This window comes from Pongo abelii, chromosome 19 (genome assembly GCF_028885655.2).
Source record: "Pongo abelii isolate AG06213 chromosome 19, NHGRI_mPonAbe1-v2.0_pri, whole genome shotgun sequence".
NCBI lineage: Eukaryota > Metazoa > Chordata > Mammalia > Primates > Hominidae > Pongo > Pongo abelii.
Genome location: NC_072004.2, coordinates 41,872,088 through 41,888,746, shown reverse-complemented (window position 1 = coordinate 41,888,746; position 16,659 = coordinate 41,872,088). Strand labels below are relative to the sequence as shown.

General features: G+C 48.5%; 1 protein-coding gene across 4 annotated transcripts; it reads left to right on the top strand.

Moving 5' to 3' along the window:
• The first annotated feature begins 776 nt into the window (after nt 1-776).
• Nucleotides 777-15,794, top strand: LYRM9 (LYR motif containing 9). 4 transcript variants are annotated; one of them, XM_054535610.2, is made up of 5 exons: nt 777-843; nt 1,815-1,898; nt 11,440-11,583; nt 13,783-13,875; nt 14,659-15,794. In XM_054535610.2, the coding sequence occupies exons 3-5, from the start codon at nt 11,458-11,460 to the stop codon at nt 14,674-14,676; spliced, it is 237 nt and encodes a 78-aa protein (XP_054391585.1). In that variant the 5' UTR covers nt 777-843; nt 1,815-1,898; nt 11,440-11,457; the 3' UTR covers nt 14,677-15,794. The 4 variants fall into 4 exon arrangements, with proteins under 4 accessions (XP_054391585.1, XP_002827196.1, XP_054391586.1 ...); XM_054535611.2 differs by having other exon boundaries at nt 792-843; nt 1,815-2,012; XM_002827150.5 differs by lacking the exon at nt 1,815-1,898 and having other exon boundaries at nt 783-843.
• Nucleotides 15,795-16,659: the final 865 nt, after the last annotated feature.

Sequence of the window (16,659 nt, the reverse complement as noted above, 5' to 3'; positions counted from 1 at the left end):
GAAATCAGCCTTTTCGTTACAAATAGGTTTTAAAAGCCCTGGAGAAGAGAGACGTGAACAGAAGCAATATCCACTAACAACCTAACTCCCGCTTAGACATCAGCTGAGAGATCAGCAGCATCATTGAACAGGGGGTTTGTCTTAAGATAATGACTCATCTTTATTTCTTTCAGGATATAAAACTTGTATTTAAATCAATTCAGAGAAGCACTTGAGCTTTAAACGTTAGAGAGCAGGGAGAGCCTATTTAATAAAACAACATTATTTCATTTTCAAAGAATGATACTGGCAGTAGCTCTAAGTTTAAATTTTGTATTCTTTTCCTCAATTATAATTATAGATGGGTCTGAAAGGAAGCATGCTTATTACTGTCATATTTATTCTTTTGACAGGTGTTATGGGACTGTAATTTGGTGAAATGATTCAAAACGCAGATTCCTATCCAAACACAATTCTTGTCATCAACACAAGAGGTTCAGGAAAAGTCCTCCAGCAAGCCTTTCAGAGATCTTGAACACCCCATATTCTTAGCACAATCCATATTCAGGAATAAGGAGGAGAGAGTGCCTTTAGGGCTTATATCCGGCGTAGCAACAGCCAGAAAGCAGAGTGGGTGTTTGAGGTAACAGGTAACGAAGGTTGTTAGTGGGGACAGCTTTCCTTTTCAACTGGGTGGGGTCGGATCTAGGAAGAGGCACCCAGTAGGACCCCGAGTCCCGCGCGCGGCCGGCAGAGGGCGCTGGGCTCACCGTCGCCGGGCAGGGGTGGTGCCGCTCAGTCCCCGGAGCGCAGGCGCACTCGTCGCCGCGGCGGCGTCCGGGGCTGGCGTTTCCCTGGAGGCTGGTGAGCCGTGCTGCGCAGGCCGAGGGCGGGGGCGCGGGGGCAGCGGCGGCCAGAGCCACTGGGTGGCGGGGGCGGGCTGGGGATGTGGAGGCCTCGAGCGTCCTCGGACCTATAGAAGACCTGGGGGCGACCCGCGCCGGCACCTTTTCCCTTGCGGTCCGCGCTCTTCCACCGGAGAGCTGAGTGCACCGGAGCGCGGCGCCTGGGCTTGACGCAGGCCTGGCCGGGCGGCCTCGGAGGAGCAGGAAAGGCCTGCAGCGCGAGCTAGGGGCGCGGGGTCCGGGGCAGCACGGGGCCAGCCTCTCAGAGGCTCACGGCCTGGCCACTTTTAAAAGGAGAATGTCCCCTCCACCGTCCCTCTGCCCCGCGGCACCCGGTGGCCGGAACAACCTTGTCATGATGATTTATGCTTCTGCGTAAGAGCAAGTTGCTCCGTGGCCGAAACCCTTTCGCTCCTAGGATTGATCCTTTTTGTGGTTATTGTTTTAAAAACAGTTTTATTGAGATGTAATTTACGAAGCATACAGTTCACCCATCTAAAGTGCACAATTCAGTGTCTTTTAGTATGTTTGCAGAGTTGTGCAGCTGTCACCTTAATGTTTTAGAACATTACCCCCCAAAGGAAACACCTCCTTTAGCTGTCACTCCCCCCTCCCATCTCCTCCCATTCTCCCAGCCCTAGGCAACCACTAATGTACTTCTGTCTCTGTACTTTTGCCTATTCTGGATGTTTCATATAAATGGAATCATACATTAAGTAGCCCCTTGTGACTGGGTTTGTTCACTTAGCGTAGTGTTTTCTGGGTTCCCCTGCCGTAGGTTCTTGACTTCAGGACAGTTTCCTGCTGGCTTTAGTTTCCTCTGGTAACTTGGGAATCAATTGACATCTATGGTTCAGGTACTATAAACTGTGGAGGAGTGACTAATAACCGTATATATATTTTTCTTACTAATTTCCCTTCATTTCACAGGTGTTGAACTAATACAGTATAGTCTCTTGTCCTCCAGAAGCTTACAGTCAGCGAGGAACAGAAAGCCAAATAAAGTAGGAAAGGGTAAGATGTTCAACGCTGGGTGCAGTGGCTCATGCCCGTAATCTCAGCACTGTAGGAGGCTGAGGAAGGAGGATCACTTGAGCCTAGAATTTCGAGACCAGCCTGGGCAACATAGTAAGACTTCGTTTCTATAAATAATTTAAAAAATTAGCCAGACGTGGTGGCGTGTGCCTGTGATCCCAGCTACTTGAGAGGCTGAGGTAGAATCGCTTGAGCCCGGGCAGTTATGATTGCAGTGATCCCTCATCACGCTACTGTACTCCAGCCTGGGTGACAGAGTGAGACCCTGTCTCAGGACAAAAAAAAAAAAAAAAAAAAAGATGTTCAGGCACTTAAGATGTGCCAGCCCCTGTGCTAGGCACTTTCCATAAGTTAACTAGGTTGGTCTTTACAAAACCCCTGTGAGGTGGGTTATTCTTTTCTCCAGTTTACAGTGGGGGAAGCAGAAGTCCAGAGAAGTCAACCAGGTTGGCCAGGATTACACAGCTAGTAAATAGCAGAGGTAGGCTTTTAAACTAGGGTTCTTTGTCTCCAAAACCTGCTCTAAGTTCTTCTGTCACATCGATTATAATCACAATAAGTGATTACAGAGCAGTGTGATGACTGTAATAGGGGTGTGAACAGCATGGGATGAAAGCCTGAAGGAGGTGACAGGGAACTGGATCTCTAAGGATGAAGAGGAATTCTTGAGGCAGGTGAAGAAGTCAAGGTAGGGGAAAGCACAGCATGTTTCAGAGATGATATTAACAATAACAGTTAGTAGTAAACATGTAGTGTGTGCCAGGCATCATGTTTAGTAGTCTAGGAGCGTTATTTCATCCTTACAACAGTCTTATGTAGGAAATACCATTTATTAGGGACCACATTGACAGATGGGGAACAGACTTCGAGATGGAAGTTAAGAAACTCGTCCAGGGTCCTAAAACTAGCAAGTGATAGAACCAGGATTTGAACCCAGACTGTCTGATCCCAAAGTCCTCCAAGTTCAGTCTGTGGCTAAAATGCAGGAAGTGTGGGAAGGACAGCAGGAGGGGAGACTGATGAGAGGGATTGAAACAGATCGCAGAAGGCCATGGGTAGAGAACTCTCTACAGAGGTTCTGAGGAAGGGGAGTGACAGGGTGTGCTTTTTAGGAAGTGTTCTTGGGTGGCACCATGTGGATTGGGCTGGAAGAAGGGAGACAGATCAGGAGGTATTCGGATAGTCCCAGCCAGGTATGGGTATAAAGCTGGGAACCAAGGTAGTGCCAACAGGGATGAAGGGGGCAGGGAGGGGGTGAGGGGACTTGAGAGCCTTGGCTATGTAGGAGAGGGACTGGGGGAGGCAGGGATTGCTGCCCCATTGCTAGCTTGGGAGAACACAGATGTGCAAGATGGAGCCCTGGAGTGGGTGGGGGTGGGAAGCAAAACCACTCCATTCCTATTTTTCAACTTTTCCGTTCAAGAAGAGTAATTGCATATTTAAAAAATGGCCTGTGCAGGCTTAATTTAGCGTGTATCAGTGCTCAATAGGGCATAATTTCTGGTTATTTTCTGCAGTTCCATTCTTTCGTTCTTTTTTTAATATATGACTTTTTCCCACTTATTTTTAGGTGCCTATATCAGGACATAGATTAGGGAAAAGGACAGTGGGGTTAAATGGGACTGTGGGCCTGCTTCTCAACATCTGTGCCAGTGATACCACTTGGCTTCCAGGAAATTCCCTTTGTAGCTTTATTTTCTCTTTTTAAAAATTCTGTCATATTCTCCTTTGGATTTGCTAAGAGCTTTGTTATTAAGCATTTCTTTAGTTGCTCGTTTCCTTTATCTGTGTAATTGATGTCAGCCTGGTGACTCTTTCTTTCGATTTTTTTTTTCCATCTATATGCAGGGGGAAGCTGCAGATGATGTCCTTGGGTTTCAGAAAGGCATGGAGCAAGGTTTTGTAGAGAAGATTGAGGAGTACTGGATAATAGTGCAGTCAAGTGCCTTTATAAGTGCTTGAACCTGGTCATGCATGAACCCTGCCAGAGTTCTTTGTGGGGTCCTTAGCCCTGATTTGGTCAATATTTTTATGAGTGGCTCAGACATAGCAGGTGGTTTCACGAAGCAGATGAGGGCATAGTCTTTGGAATCAAATAGACCTAGGTTCTATTCCGGGCCTTGCTCTATACTAGCCTTGTTGCTCCTGACAAATTACTTAACCTCTCAGGGCCTCAGTTTCCTCATCTATAAAATGGGAGTAATGATACCTATCTTAAAATATTGTTGTGAGGATTAAATGAGGTAACATGAAAAGGTCTCAAACTTGGCATGTCCTACTCATTCCCTGGATGGGAGCCATCGGCTTTGCAGAAGGCTGTGGGTCAGAGAGCTAGGTACACCAGACTGTTCATCTCTGTGGTCCTAGGGCTGGGTCCAGAGTTGTACAGGTGCTAGATGCTCTGAATGGCACGGCGGGGTTGACTGATGCTTACAGTATATAGGGTTACTCTCTTTCTCTTTGTCCTTACCCTGTGTTTACCTGGCGTGTGACTGTTTCTGTGCTCTTATTTTGTTGAATTGAGTTGGATAACATTGAGTCGTATAACAGACCCCCCTAAGGATGGTGGCAGATTGTGACTCTGGAATGACCTCATAAAATAAAAGACGGGGAAAGATACTTAAGAACAGCTTATGGAGCCGGGTGCAGTGGCTCACGCCTATAATCCCAGCACTTTGGGAGGCCAAGGCGGGTGGATCACCTGAGGTCAGGAGTTTGAGACTGGCCAACATGGCGAAACTCCGTCTCTACTAAAAATACAAAAATTAGCCGGGCATGGTGGCATGGATATGTAATCTCAGCTACTGAGGAGGCTGAGGCAGGAGAATTGCTTGAACCCGGGAGGCAGAGGTTGCAGTGAGCCAAGATTGCTCCATTGCACTCCAGCCTGGGGAACAAGAGCGAAACTCCGTCTCAAAAAAGAGAAAAAAGAAAAAAAAGAGCAGCACATGGAAAAATGCCTTTGAGCCAAATGCCAGGGCCACATGAGGGCCCCAGCAGAGAATCAGTCTGAGCTGCATTCCTTGAATTCCCAGGCCAAAGGAGGTGACAGGGCCACTGCCTGTGGAGTTGGTCAGAGCACAGCCAAACTGTTGTTTTCCCATGGGACAGCATGTTTAAGAGTGGTATCAAAAATAAAGGTACGTGTGTTGAGAGGAGGGCAAGTGGGACGGAGACACTTTGAGAGGCGACAGCACCTCCCGGCTGCTTACATTGGAAAAGGGACTAGGGAGGGGCTGGGATAGTTGACTGTGAAAAATGAAAAGCTGGGCTTGGGAGTAGGTGAGGGAAGATTTTGTCCCAAAGAGTAGAGCTCTTTGTAGAGTGAGTAGAAATTTACAGCGGGGAATTTTAACTCAGAACTGGAGGGACTTTCCAATAGCTTGAGCAGAGTGAAAATGGGGGACTTGTGAGTTCCCTGCCACTTGGAGCACATGTAGGGAGAAAAGCTGGGTGACTCCCTGCCAGGTGTGTTTTTAAAGCGATTTTTTATTAGGAAAATTTTCCAAACATATGGAAGTTAAAATAACAGCGCAGTGTTCACCCTTAATGCCTACCATCTAAACGTGATCTGAACATTCTGCTGCATTTCTTTATCTTCCTTATTCTTCTCTCTGTGCTGTCTTTTGCTGAACTATTTGAAAGGAGGCAGCAGACCTGATGACATGTCACCCTAAATCCTTCTGCCTACATCTCCTGAGAGTGAGGTGATTCTCCCACATAATGACATCAGTCTTATAACCCAAGAAAATTCATAATTCACACTATCGTTTCATGTCCAGTGAAGATTTTCATTCAGGAAGTTGGTAAATCACTATGACCACCATATGGAGAATGGCTGGTGGGGCCTGAGGGCAGGTGGATACCCTTCCAGCAACCCCAGCAAGAGCCTGAACTAGAGGCCTGACCTAGAGTAATAAGGGGTGATGAAACCTGTTTCAAGGTAATCACAGCCCTCCCACTGAGCATGGTGGCACTGAGGAGGAGATGCCAGACCACAGAGCTGAGTGTGGAAGAGGCAGGAGGTGTGCAGGAAGCAGAGAGGAGCACTGTAGGCAGAAGTAGGAGGATTCGTTCAAAATAGAAATTGAGTGTCTACCAGGATAGTTAATTTTATGTGTCAACTTGGCTGGGCCACAGGAGGCCCAGATATTTGGTCAAACATTATTCTGGGTGTTTCAATGTGGGTGAGATTAACATTTAAATTGTTCGATGGAGTAAAGCACACAGCCCTCTATAATATGGGTGAGCCTTTTCCAATCCACTGAAGGCCTTAAACGAAAAGTCTAAGCCTCCCCTGAGTAAGAGAATTCTCTTGCATGTGGCTTTCGAACTGGGACATCAGCTCTTCCTGGTTCTACAGCAGCTTCCAGCCTTTGTACTTGAACTGGGACATTGGCTCTGCAGATTTTGGACTTGCCAACCTCCATAATTACGTGAGCCAGTTCATTATAATAAACCTCTGTCTCTCTCTCTCTCTCTCACTCTCTCTCTCTCTCACTCACTGTCTGTCTCTCTCACACACACACACACACACACACACACCCTCCCTTCTATAGGTTCTGTTTCTCTGGAGAACCCCAACGAATACATCTACTCCATGCCAGACATTCTGCCCCAGTGCTGAGACCGTAACAGGCAAACACAGCATGGGCTGTTGTGGAGTGTGCCATACAGGGCTCGGTTTGCCTGGACTAGGCTGTGGGTGGTGAGAGGTGCAGATGAGGGGTAGGTAGGGGCCAGATCGAGAGGGGCCTTGCAGGCCATGGACAGGAGCCTGGATTTTATTCTGTAGACCAGTGCTTTCCACACTTCAGGACCCTCATGATTTTTGCCAGGTCCACATTTCAATTTGATACATAAAACAATCAATTTTATGTGCATTTGAAAAAACTGCTTTAGGCCATTAATACCTATGAAAATGTGTTTTTCCCCCTCATTACACATGAAAATAAATATAAAATCATTACAATAAAAAATACTGGCCATATACTACTTAAAGTAATTTCAGGTATTTGTTCTACATTTTGGGAAAAGTTGCCATGAATGATGGGGGCAGGGGTGGATATTAGGGGTTTTAGGAAGTACAGGACACTTTGAGATTTATGTTTTAGAAAGATTCACTCTGGCTGTTGGGCAGAGTAGGATGGCAGAAAGTGGACTGGAAGACAGGGAGACCAGCCTAGGGGCTGTTGCAGTTGTCTCAGAGAGTCTGAACCAAGGGTATGCAGTGGAGTAGAGAGGAAGGGAAAAATATGAGGGGCATTCAGAGGTGGAATTTGATAGGACTTAGAAACCAGTGGCATGGGGCCGGGTGCGGTGGCTCACGCCTGTAATCCTAGCATTTTGGGAGGCCAAGGTGGGTGGATTACCTGAGGTCGGGAGTTTGAGACCAGCCTGACCAACAAGGAGAAACCCCATCTCTACTGAAAATACAAAAATTAGCTGGGTGTGGTGGCAGGCACCTGTAATCCCAGCTACTCAGGAGGCTGAGGCAGGAGAATCACTTAAACCCAGGAGGCGGAGGTTGCGGTCGAGATTGCGCCATTGCACTCCAGCCTGGGCAACAAGAGCGAAACTCAGTCTCAAAAAAAATAAATAAAAAAAAAGAAAAGAAAAGAAAAGAAAGAAACCAGTGGCATGGGGATTGAGGAGAAGGAGGAACCTGGGTTGACTGTGATGATTTGGTTTGGTTGCCTGGGAAGATGGAGGAGCTATCACAGAGGCAGGGAGCCAGGATGCAGAGGCCAAGATCAAGTCCAAAGGGCAGGGCAAGGGAGGCAAGTGTTGCCAGTCCCAGAGGCTTTGACTGCAGTTTTAGCAATGATATGAGGTTCATTGCCCCTTAAATAATAGCAAACCTACGCTTTAAATTAAATTAAAACATTTTTAGTTTAGCTCTTCTAAGTGGACCCACACATGTATTCTCTACTAGTTATTACTGAGAATGACTAAGTATTATAATTGAGCTGAAAATAATCTGCCGCCCATACTTGCTGGGTTGGTTACTAAGTATTGCTTGAGTTTTTAAGTAATGAAACAAAGTTGTGCTCTTTCCAAATGTTAATTTTGAGGACTACAGATGGTAACCATCTGTTCCGCGACTAGCATTTTACAATATTTGATTACTACTTTATATAGTTTGGGGAAGCCTGCCAGTGGAGTCTACCCATCAGGTTGGGGACTTTGGTGGTATGTCTCCTGTGGTTGCTCCTAATGGTCTTGGCCACCCTTGAACGGGTTCCCCTCTGATTTCTGGGTGGTGAGTCAGACTGGCACGGTCATGATTGATAGCAGGAGGAACTTGAGAAGCCCTGTCCTGTCCGACTCTTCCTTACAGCTGGAATCATCAGATTGCATTGTGGAAAAATTTGTGAGGATCTGTCCATCAGTTAGTACCCTTTGGGATACAAGTGACAAAACAACAAACCCCAGCTGCTTTGGTGAAAGGGGATTAATTAGCCCAGATCATTGAGAAGTCTAGGGGAAGGACTTCCTTCAGGTAGATGGTTTTAGGGCCCAAATGAATTCTCTTTTTTTTTTTTTTTGAGACAAGAGTTTCACTTTGTATCATCCAGGCTGAGTGCCGTGGTGTGATCACAGCTCACTGCAGTTGAGGCTGAAGTGATCCTCCCATCACAGCCTCTTGAGTAGCTGGGACTACAGGCGCGTGCCACCATGCCTAGTTAATTTTTTATTTTTTGTAGAGACAGGGTCTCCTTATGTTGCTCAGGTTGGTCTCAAACTCCTGGCTTCAAGCAGTCCACCCATCTCAGCCTCCCAAAGTGCCGGGATTACAGGCGTGAGCCATCACCCCTGGCCCAAATACATTATTTGGGCTTGTTTTTTACTCAGGGTCTCAGCTCTGCCTTCTGCTATGTGGCTATGGTCTCAGGCTTCTAGAGGAGGCAAGATGGCTTCACTGAGAGAGGATCAAATCCTCCCAGCATCAAGTTTAGTGGGAAGGAGCTAGAGTCCTTTCACGCCACTTCTGCAGAGGTGTTGTGATGCACTCTGGTTGGACTAGCTTTTGTCACATGCCCGTGTGTGAGCCAGTCCTTATACCCATGTGGATGCAGGGCTCTGATAGTCCCACTCAGACCTTCTGGGCCAAGACCTGGGGAGGGGTGCACCCCAGATCACATATTGGGGCTGTTACTAGAAGGGAGAATAGATGGTAGGGGTCAGACAACCACCTATCCACTCCAGCATCAGAGCAAGAGTCCAGGGAAACAGGAGGAATTGGCTAACATAGCTGAGGAGACACATTTATTGTTGCCGAGGAGATAATGGGATGTAAATGGAATGAAGGAGCCTCTGGAACCAGCTACTTCCTAAGCTTCCCTTCTTAGTTTAAGGGCGTCTGATAGATTTAGTTTCTGGTTCTTTTTGCAAGGTGAGGGGAGGGTTTTTTTTTTTTTTTTTCCTTAGATGTTCCTTTAAAACTAAGGCCAGTCACTAGATCTCTTTTAGCTCCTTCATCTGGAACATAAGGGGCGTCTCTCTGTACAGAGGAGATAGTAGCTTCATTCTGTTTAGTTGACAGTGAGTGAAGCCCACTGAGGGCCAGGCGCTCAGCCCAGGGAGAGCCACAGGCGAGGTCGCGGATGAATCCCTGGCAGCACCATGAGTGGGGCACTGCAGCCCCACAGAGGACAGGGTGAGTGCCTCTGTCTCCAGAGAGGGACCGTGAGGAAGGGCTTCCTGGAGGAAGGACACTAAGCTGAGCCTGGAAGGATGAACAAGGTTCCTCACACAGAGAAAATGGGAAGGAGTCCACAGCCAGGGAGCTGCATGTGCACTGAAAGGTGCCACATTTGGTGGTTTGAGGGATCTGGGAGCAGTTCCTGTGGCTGACTGGGATGCACCCAGGACACTGATTCCAGAGCTCACGTGGTGTCAGTGTGGAGGAGACTGGAGTGACAGGCTAGGTACTGGGACACCAAGCAGATGCTGTGGCAGAGGTTCAGGCAGGAGCCTGATGAAAGCTTTACAAGCCCATATGTTCTAGAACCTACCGTTAAAACAATCTATACTCTCATAGTTCCTTTAAAAAAGAAGAGGTTAGGCTAGAGTTGTGGGTTCTTTAGAGAGAGTGTTAATACAGAGAAGAATGTGGGTTCTGCAGACACAAAAGAGAGCTTGCTGTATAATTCCATTTATACAAAACTCCGGAAAATGCAGCGGTTGCCTGGGGATGGGGACGTCGGGAGGGAGGGATTACAAAGGGTATGCAGTAAATTTTGGGGATGATGGATATGTTCACTCTCTTGATTATGACAGTGGCTTCTCCGGTGTGTACCTGTGGCAGCACTTATCAAATTATATACTTTAAGTATATGAAGTTCATTATGTATCAACTATACCTCAATACAGCCTTTTTTATTTTATTTTATTTTATTTAAGAAAAAGGCTCTGGAGCCAGACCAGAGTTCAAATCCAAGCTCCAGCTTTATTAGCTGTGTGATCTTGGGCAAGTTATCAGACCTGTCTGTGACCGGTTTTCTTATGTGTGCATTAATCACATGTAAAGTGAATAGAGACAAACAAGTGCTCATTGTGATTCTCTCTTTTTTTTTGTTTTTTGAGTTGGAGTCTTGCTTTGTCACCCAGGCTGGAGTGCAGTGGTACTATCTCGGCTCACTGCCATTTCCACTTCTGGGGTTTAAGTGATCCTCCTGCCTCAGCCGCCCAAGTAGCTGGGATTACAGGCATGCACCACTAAGCCTGGCTAATTTTGTATTTTTAGTAGAGACGGGGTTTCACCATGTTTGCCAGGCTGGTCTCGAACTCCTGACCTTAAGTGATCTGCCCCACTTACAGGCGTGAGCCACTGCGCCCAGCCCATTGTGATTTTTATGATAACTCATAGTGAAATGAAATCACGTGCCCACGCTGTGGTGACTCTGTTGAGCAACTTCTCTGCAGAGCCCCCTAGATTCATGCTTCTCAGACTTTAAAATGTGCCTGCAAATCTCCTGGCATCTTTGTTAAAATGCAGGTTTGATCTGGTGGGTCTGGGGTGGGGCCCAAGACTGCATTTGTGATGAGCTCCCAATGCTGTGGGTTTTGCTGGTTCAGGAGCACACTTTGAGTTTCAAGGCTCAGGCTTGAATGCATTCTCCCCTCTGTGGCTTGGTGCCCTTGCCAGACCATGGCTGATGTCAGAGCTGGTTTCCTAGTGATTGCCCTTCAGGGTCTTCCTGCTTATCTACCCTACCCTGCCTGTGAGGGACACCTACTCATGCACCACTTGAAGTTGAGTTCCAGAAAGAAGACGCCAGGGATGAGGCTGTACATCTCCCTCCACACTCACCCTTGGTCTTGTGGGCCTGCTCTGGGCTAGAACTTCTGTTGAACTGAACGCCCAGCCCACCCCAAGGTGCAGGCTCCATGGGATGGGACAGGAGGGGCCTCTGCACTGCACCAAGCCTGCTTCCCAGAGTACTGGGAACTGGGGGTCAGGGCTGAGTATTGAACTTGGCTTGATGCCATAGAAGTGATCTTGCTTGTTTTCCAGGGACAGAGGGTCTCACGGATGGCCCCGCTGCCAGGGGCAGAACTGGTTCAGAGGCCACTGCAGCTCTACCGATACTTGCTGCGCTGTTGCCAGCAGCTGCCAACCAAGGGCATCCAGCAGCATTACAAGCATGCTGTCAGGCAGGTGCGAGCTGGGTCTACCGGGTCTGGGGGCTGCCTCTAATGGCAGGCTTAGGGGCGCGGGTCAGAGGCCAAGGCCAGGGCACAGAGCTAGTCTCTGAGATGGTGGTGAGGTGGCAGTGTGGTAAGAGCCACAGGAAACCAGTGCTGGGCAGCCCAGCTCCTCTCTGTCCAGGAAACAGAGGGTGCATCACCCAAGCACACCAGCTGTGCTAGGGCATGCATGAGGCAGCTAAGTGGGTAATTAAAATAGACTGTGGGGCACGACATCATTTAGGCAGGCATCCCTGCCAACAGTGCACAACTTGAATTTAATCCTGAGAAAACATCAGGTAAAACCAAATCGAGAGGCCATCTACCACATAACTAATAGGACTGTACTCATCAAAAATGTCAGTGTCGTGAAACACAGCACTGACATTTTTGATGTTCTGGATTAGAGAACTCAAGAGATATGGTGACTAAATGTAATGTATGATCCTAGACCAGAAAAAAAGTGCTGTAAAGAATATTATTGGGAACCAGGCATGGTGGCTCATGCCTGTAATCCCAGCATTTTGGGAAGCTAAGGCAGGCAGATTGAGCTCAGGAGTTCAAGACCAACCTGGGCAACATAGCAAGACCTTGTCTCTACAGAAAAATCAAACAATGAGGTGGGAGGATTGCTTGAGCCCGGAGGTCGAGGCTGCAATGAGCTGTGATTGTGCCATTGCGTTCTCACCTGGGTGACAGAGTGAGACCCTGCCTCAAAAAAAAAAAAAAAAAAAGAATATTACTGGGGCAGTGCATGAAATTGGAATATGGGCTATAGATTATAGAGTTGTATCAATGTTGAGTCTTCTGAATTTGATTACTGTGGTTATGTCAGAGAATGCCCTTGTCATTAGGAAATACACATGGGAATGTTTAGGGGTAAGGACAGGGTGTCTGCAACTTACTCTTAAATGCTTCTGAAAAAATTTATACATACTTATATAAAGAGAATGATAAAGTGAGTGTAGCAAAATGTTAACAATCAGTGATTCTGGTAGGAAATTCTTTGTATTATTATCGCAACTTTCTGTAAGTGAGAAATCATTTCCAAATAGAAAGTTAGCTAAAATTCATACACATATAATATGGAAAGTAAAAAAAAAAAAAATTAGAGGTGGCGATAGCCACAGAGGGCTGTGGAAACATGGAAAAGGGAGCAGTTAGCTGTCTAGGGAGTCAAGGAGGGCATGCCAGAGGTGGATGCTGAGGGGGAGCTCCTAAAGGTGAGCAGGAGGATGTGTGGAGCTGGGAGTGACAGGGGAGGGAGGTGCCAGTTCTTTTTTTTTTTTTTTTTTTTTTTGAGTTGGAGTTTCACTCTTGTTGCCCAGGCTGGAGTGCGATGGCGCGATCTCAGCTCACCACAACTTCTGCCTCCTGGGTTCAAGTGATTCTCCTCCCTTAGCCTCCTGAGTAGCTGGGATTACAGGCATGTGCCACCACGCCTGGCTAACTTTGTATTTTTAGTAGAGATGGGGTTTATCATGTTGGTCAGGCTGGTCTTGAGCTCCCGACCTGAGGTGATCTGCCTGCCTCGGCCTCCAAAGTGCTGTGATTACGGGCATGAGCCACCACGCCTGGCGCCAGTTCTTTTTGAAAAGCAAAACCTGAATCTTAGGTTGCTTCTCAAGGGTGAATATCTGGTCAAAAGCAAACAGCATCCCATGCTCTGCATTGGGCCTGGGTGGATTTCCTGAGGCCACTCTCTCTACTACCTCCCCTCCCTTCCCTGTGTAGCTCTCCTAGCACTGGGCCGAGAGAAGTCCTACTTCTTCCTCCCTGCTGTGAAGCCTATGCAGAGATCTCACCCTGGGGAAAGCAGCTTCTTCTGAGGAAGAGAGATGGGAGTTTCCCCTTGGCCTCTACTGCCTGATAGCCTTTGGGCCTAGCTTGATTTGGCAGTAACTTGGGAGCCAGTCTTTTTGCACCTACCTTGGTGGCAGGAGTACATGCTTTGCAGTCACATAGACTAGGATTCAAATGCTATTGTTCAGCAGCAAGTGAGCCTCTGTTTCCTCATCTCTGTGTGGGATAATTCTAACAGTCTATGGAGGATGAAGAGAGCTGCTGGGTATAAAGTGCCCACCAGTGTCCCTGGCCTGTGATTGGTGCTCTGAAGCTGCCTGTCCTGGGAATTTTGCCTAGTCATCTTTCTTTATGCTTAAACTTGCAGAGTTTTCAGGTTCATTCAGATGAAGACAACCCTGAGAGAATCCAGCAGATTATTAAAAGAGCCATTGAAGATGCTGACTGGATCATGAACAAAGTAGGTGCTTGGCCCCTGGGCTCTGCCTGCGAGCTGGGGTGATGATGGCTGTGATCCCCATGACCACTAGAGGCCACTCCTGCCCCACAGTTGAGAATAGTCCCTGTGGAAGAGGCCACCAGCCAGCTGCTTCCCTCCTCCAGAAGCTGAAAGGTGAAGGCAAATCCCTTATGGTTGCATTTATATTCTGCAAGTGGGGAGGGGCTCTCACTCTTCGTCCTTAAAGGCAAATTTCTGCCCAACAGTGCTGATCAAGCTGAGAGGGGGCAGCAGAAAGAAGGAGGGGAAGCTACAGTGCCAGAGCTGGCAGTGGCACTGTGATGCTGCAGAGAGGGAAGCTGTCCTGGTGGGGGACTCCCTGTCTCTGGGGGGTATTCACACTGGGGCAGAATTATGGAGGAAACATTCAGTATGTTTTGGTGGAGGAAGGGAGTGAGTCAGGAATGTAGACTGGCGTCTTGGCCCTTAGATGCTGGTATCAGAAGGACCTAGAGAGTTGGAGTGTGCCCATACCTCCCTGTCCTTCTAACTCACTCTCCAGAGTGAGTTATCACTATCCTCCCTCCCCAGCCCTGTCAGCTTCCTTTTTCACTAAAGAAGAAAGGGAGTCCAGGCATGAACTAGAGATTTGGCTGCCCAGTGCCTCCTGCCTGGGTTTCACCACCTCCAAGAAGCCCCTGCAGGAGGCAGGCGAGGTCCAGATGATGGAGGCTTGAGATTTCTCCAGAGTCCTCCTGCCCCTGTTGGCTTCCCTCCTCCACTTCGAATCTCTCTGTCTTGCAGTATAAAAAACAAAACTGAGAGCTCCGAGGGTGAGCCTTCCTGGCCTCTGGAAGTTGAGAGGCCCCTCTTCTGGAGCTCAGCAGCAGCAGCAGCTGGTTTGGAAGATCCATTGGCCTTGTTGGCTGAAAGCCAGAAATCAGGGGAGAAGCTGACCTTGCTCCGGAGGCTCCTCTTGCTGTGGCCATGTTGCCAGCATCCTTTATGTTTGCACTTCCAGCCACTTACGATGTGAAATTTGGGGAGAATGTGGTATTTTTTTGTTTCTTTTGTGTGTTTTTTATTTTTGTGTTTTTGTTCTTTTACTTTTCTCTGAAAGTGATTCATTTATTCTGGAGATCTCTTTATCATTCTCTGAGTCCCAGAGCAGATGTCCCCTCAGGTAGCAACCTGTACAGAAGAAAGCACATGGGTTTTAGAACCAGACAGATCTGGATTTGAATCCCAGATGCAGTAAGATGAAGGTGAAGTGCCTCACACAGGATGTGGCACATGACAGTGCCTGAAGGGCTCCCTTCAAGGAAGCCGTCCTGCCCCGCCCCCTCCTCTGCTCCTGCAGTGCCCTGCACAGCTCTGCTCCCCGCACGCACCGCGTCGGGTCTCAGTTATTTGTTCGCGAGCTTGCCCTGTCCCTGCTTGTAGCCCCTGAGCCCTCAGAGTTGTCACACACCCAGCAGTCTGCCAAGGAGCTGCTTTTCCTGACTACTGTCTCTCCATGCCTAGGGAAGTCAAAGCCTTGGGCCTTGCCTTCAGGGAGTTGACAATGTCCTTGAAGTGGTGAAGTGCCCACCACATGAACCAAGGAGAGACGCCAAAGCAGCTGCCATGGACTCTGGCCTGTCCAAGCCTCTGCGCACCTGCAGTCTCTTTCCACTGGCCCTTCCCTGCTTTGCCACCATCGTGGAAGAATAGAAGGGAGGGGGAGAAGGTGGGTGGGCTCAGGGAGAATGGCCAGAGTGGCCAGAAGATGCAGAGAGAAGCCCCACTGGGATCTGAGTATTCCCCAAGGGCACTCAGCCACAGGGATGAACTAGTGTTTGTTTGTATCCTTGCAGTTATGTGACTTAAAGTGACTCAGAGATATCTATGTGTGCGAGTGTACTCCGCTGGCAGTGAAGTAAATATACCAATTTGTGGAAGCTCGTGTGTCTTCTCAACTGATAAACCATACATTCCCTAAGCATACGTTGTCTCCTTCCTGAGTGTCATCCACTGTTGAGAACTTAGAGTCAAGTCAGACAAAGCTGCCCAGGAGGGGTCATTCTTCAGAGAAGGTGACTGGGATTGGCCCCACTGCTAGACAGCAGTTGATGAGGTCAGATCTGCCCCACCAGGGTATGGGCAAGCTGAGGGGTTTCAGGCTAGGGCCAAAGCTGAGCCAGGCCCCTGTCCGCACCCCTGCTGTTGAGCTGGGGGCCCCTCCTCAGGTGGCAGGGCTGTATTGTGATCATAGGAGTGGGGGCAGCTGTATCCCAGATGTTTCCCCAAGAGGAGAGAAATGATTGAAGGCTGACAAGGGTTCAGGATAGAGTTAGTGTCGCTTGCTCTTGATCAGCTCCTGGAGTGGTTCTATGACCTTTGGTTCCTGGGTAGGTGCTTGGTCCAGCTGTGCTGACTTGCCACGTGTCAGACAGTGGTTGCCCAGCTCCAGCATGTGGCTGGCCTGTGAGGGAGCCAGCAAGGGGTGGGGTGGGTGAACAGTGTGTTGGCTGCTCTCCCCCAGCCCCTGTGCTGCCACAGAGGGTAGTGAGCCCGGTCATGCAGGGGCCCACGGTAGGGGAGGCAGGATGCACGCGGCACTGTGCACACAGGGGCACTGTTGAAGCCTGGGAGAGCCTCCCATCCTCAGCAGCAGACTTGCCTTCCACCCTGCCCTCTGACTTCCACTACTCCAAGCCCCGCGTGGACCATGTGTATGGGTCCTTCATTTCTCGTCTCAATTCTCAAACGCACAGAGTTGAAGGTTTACAGAGTAGCCTCCAAGCAAATGGAAAAAGGAGATGA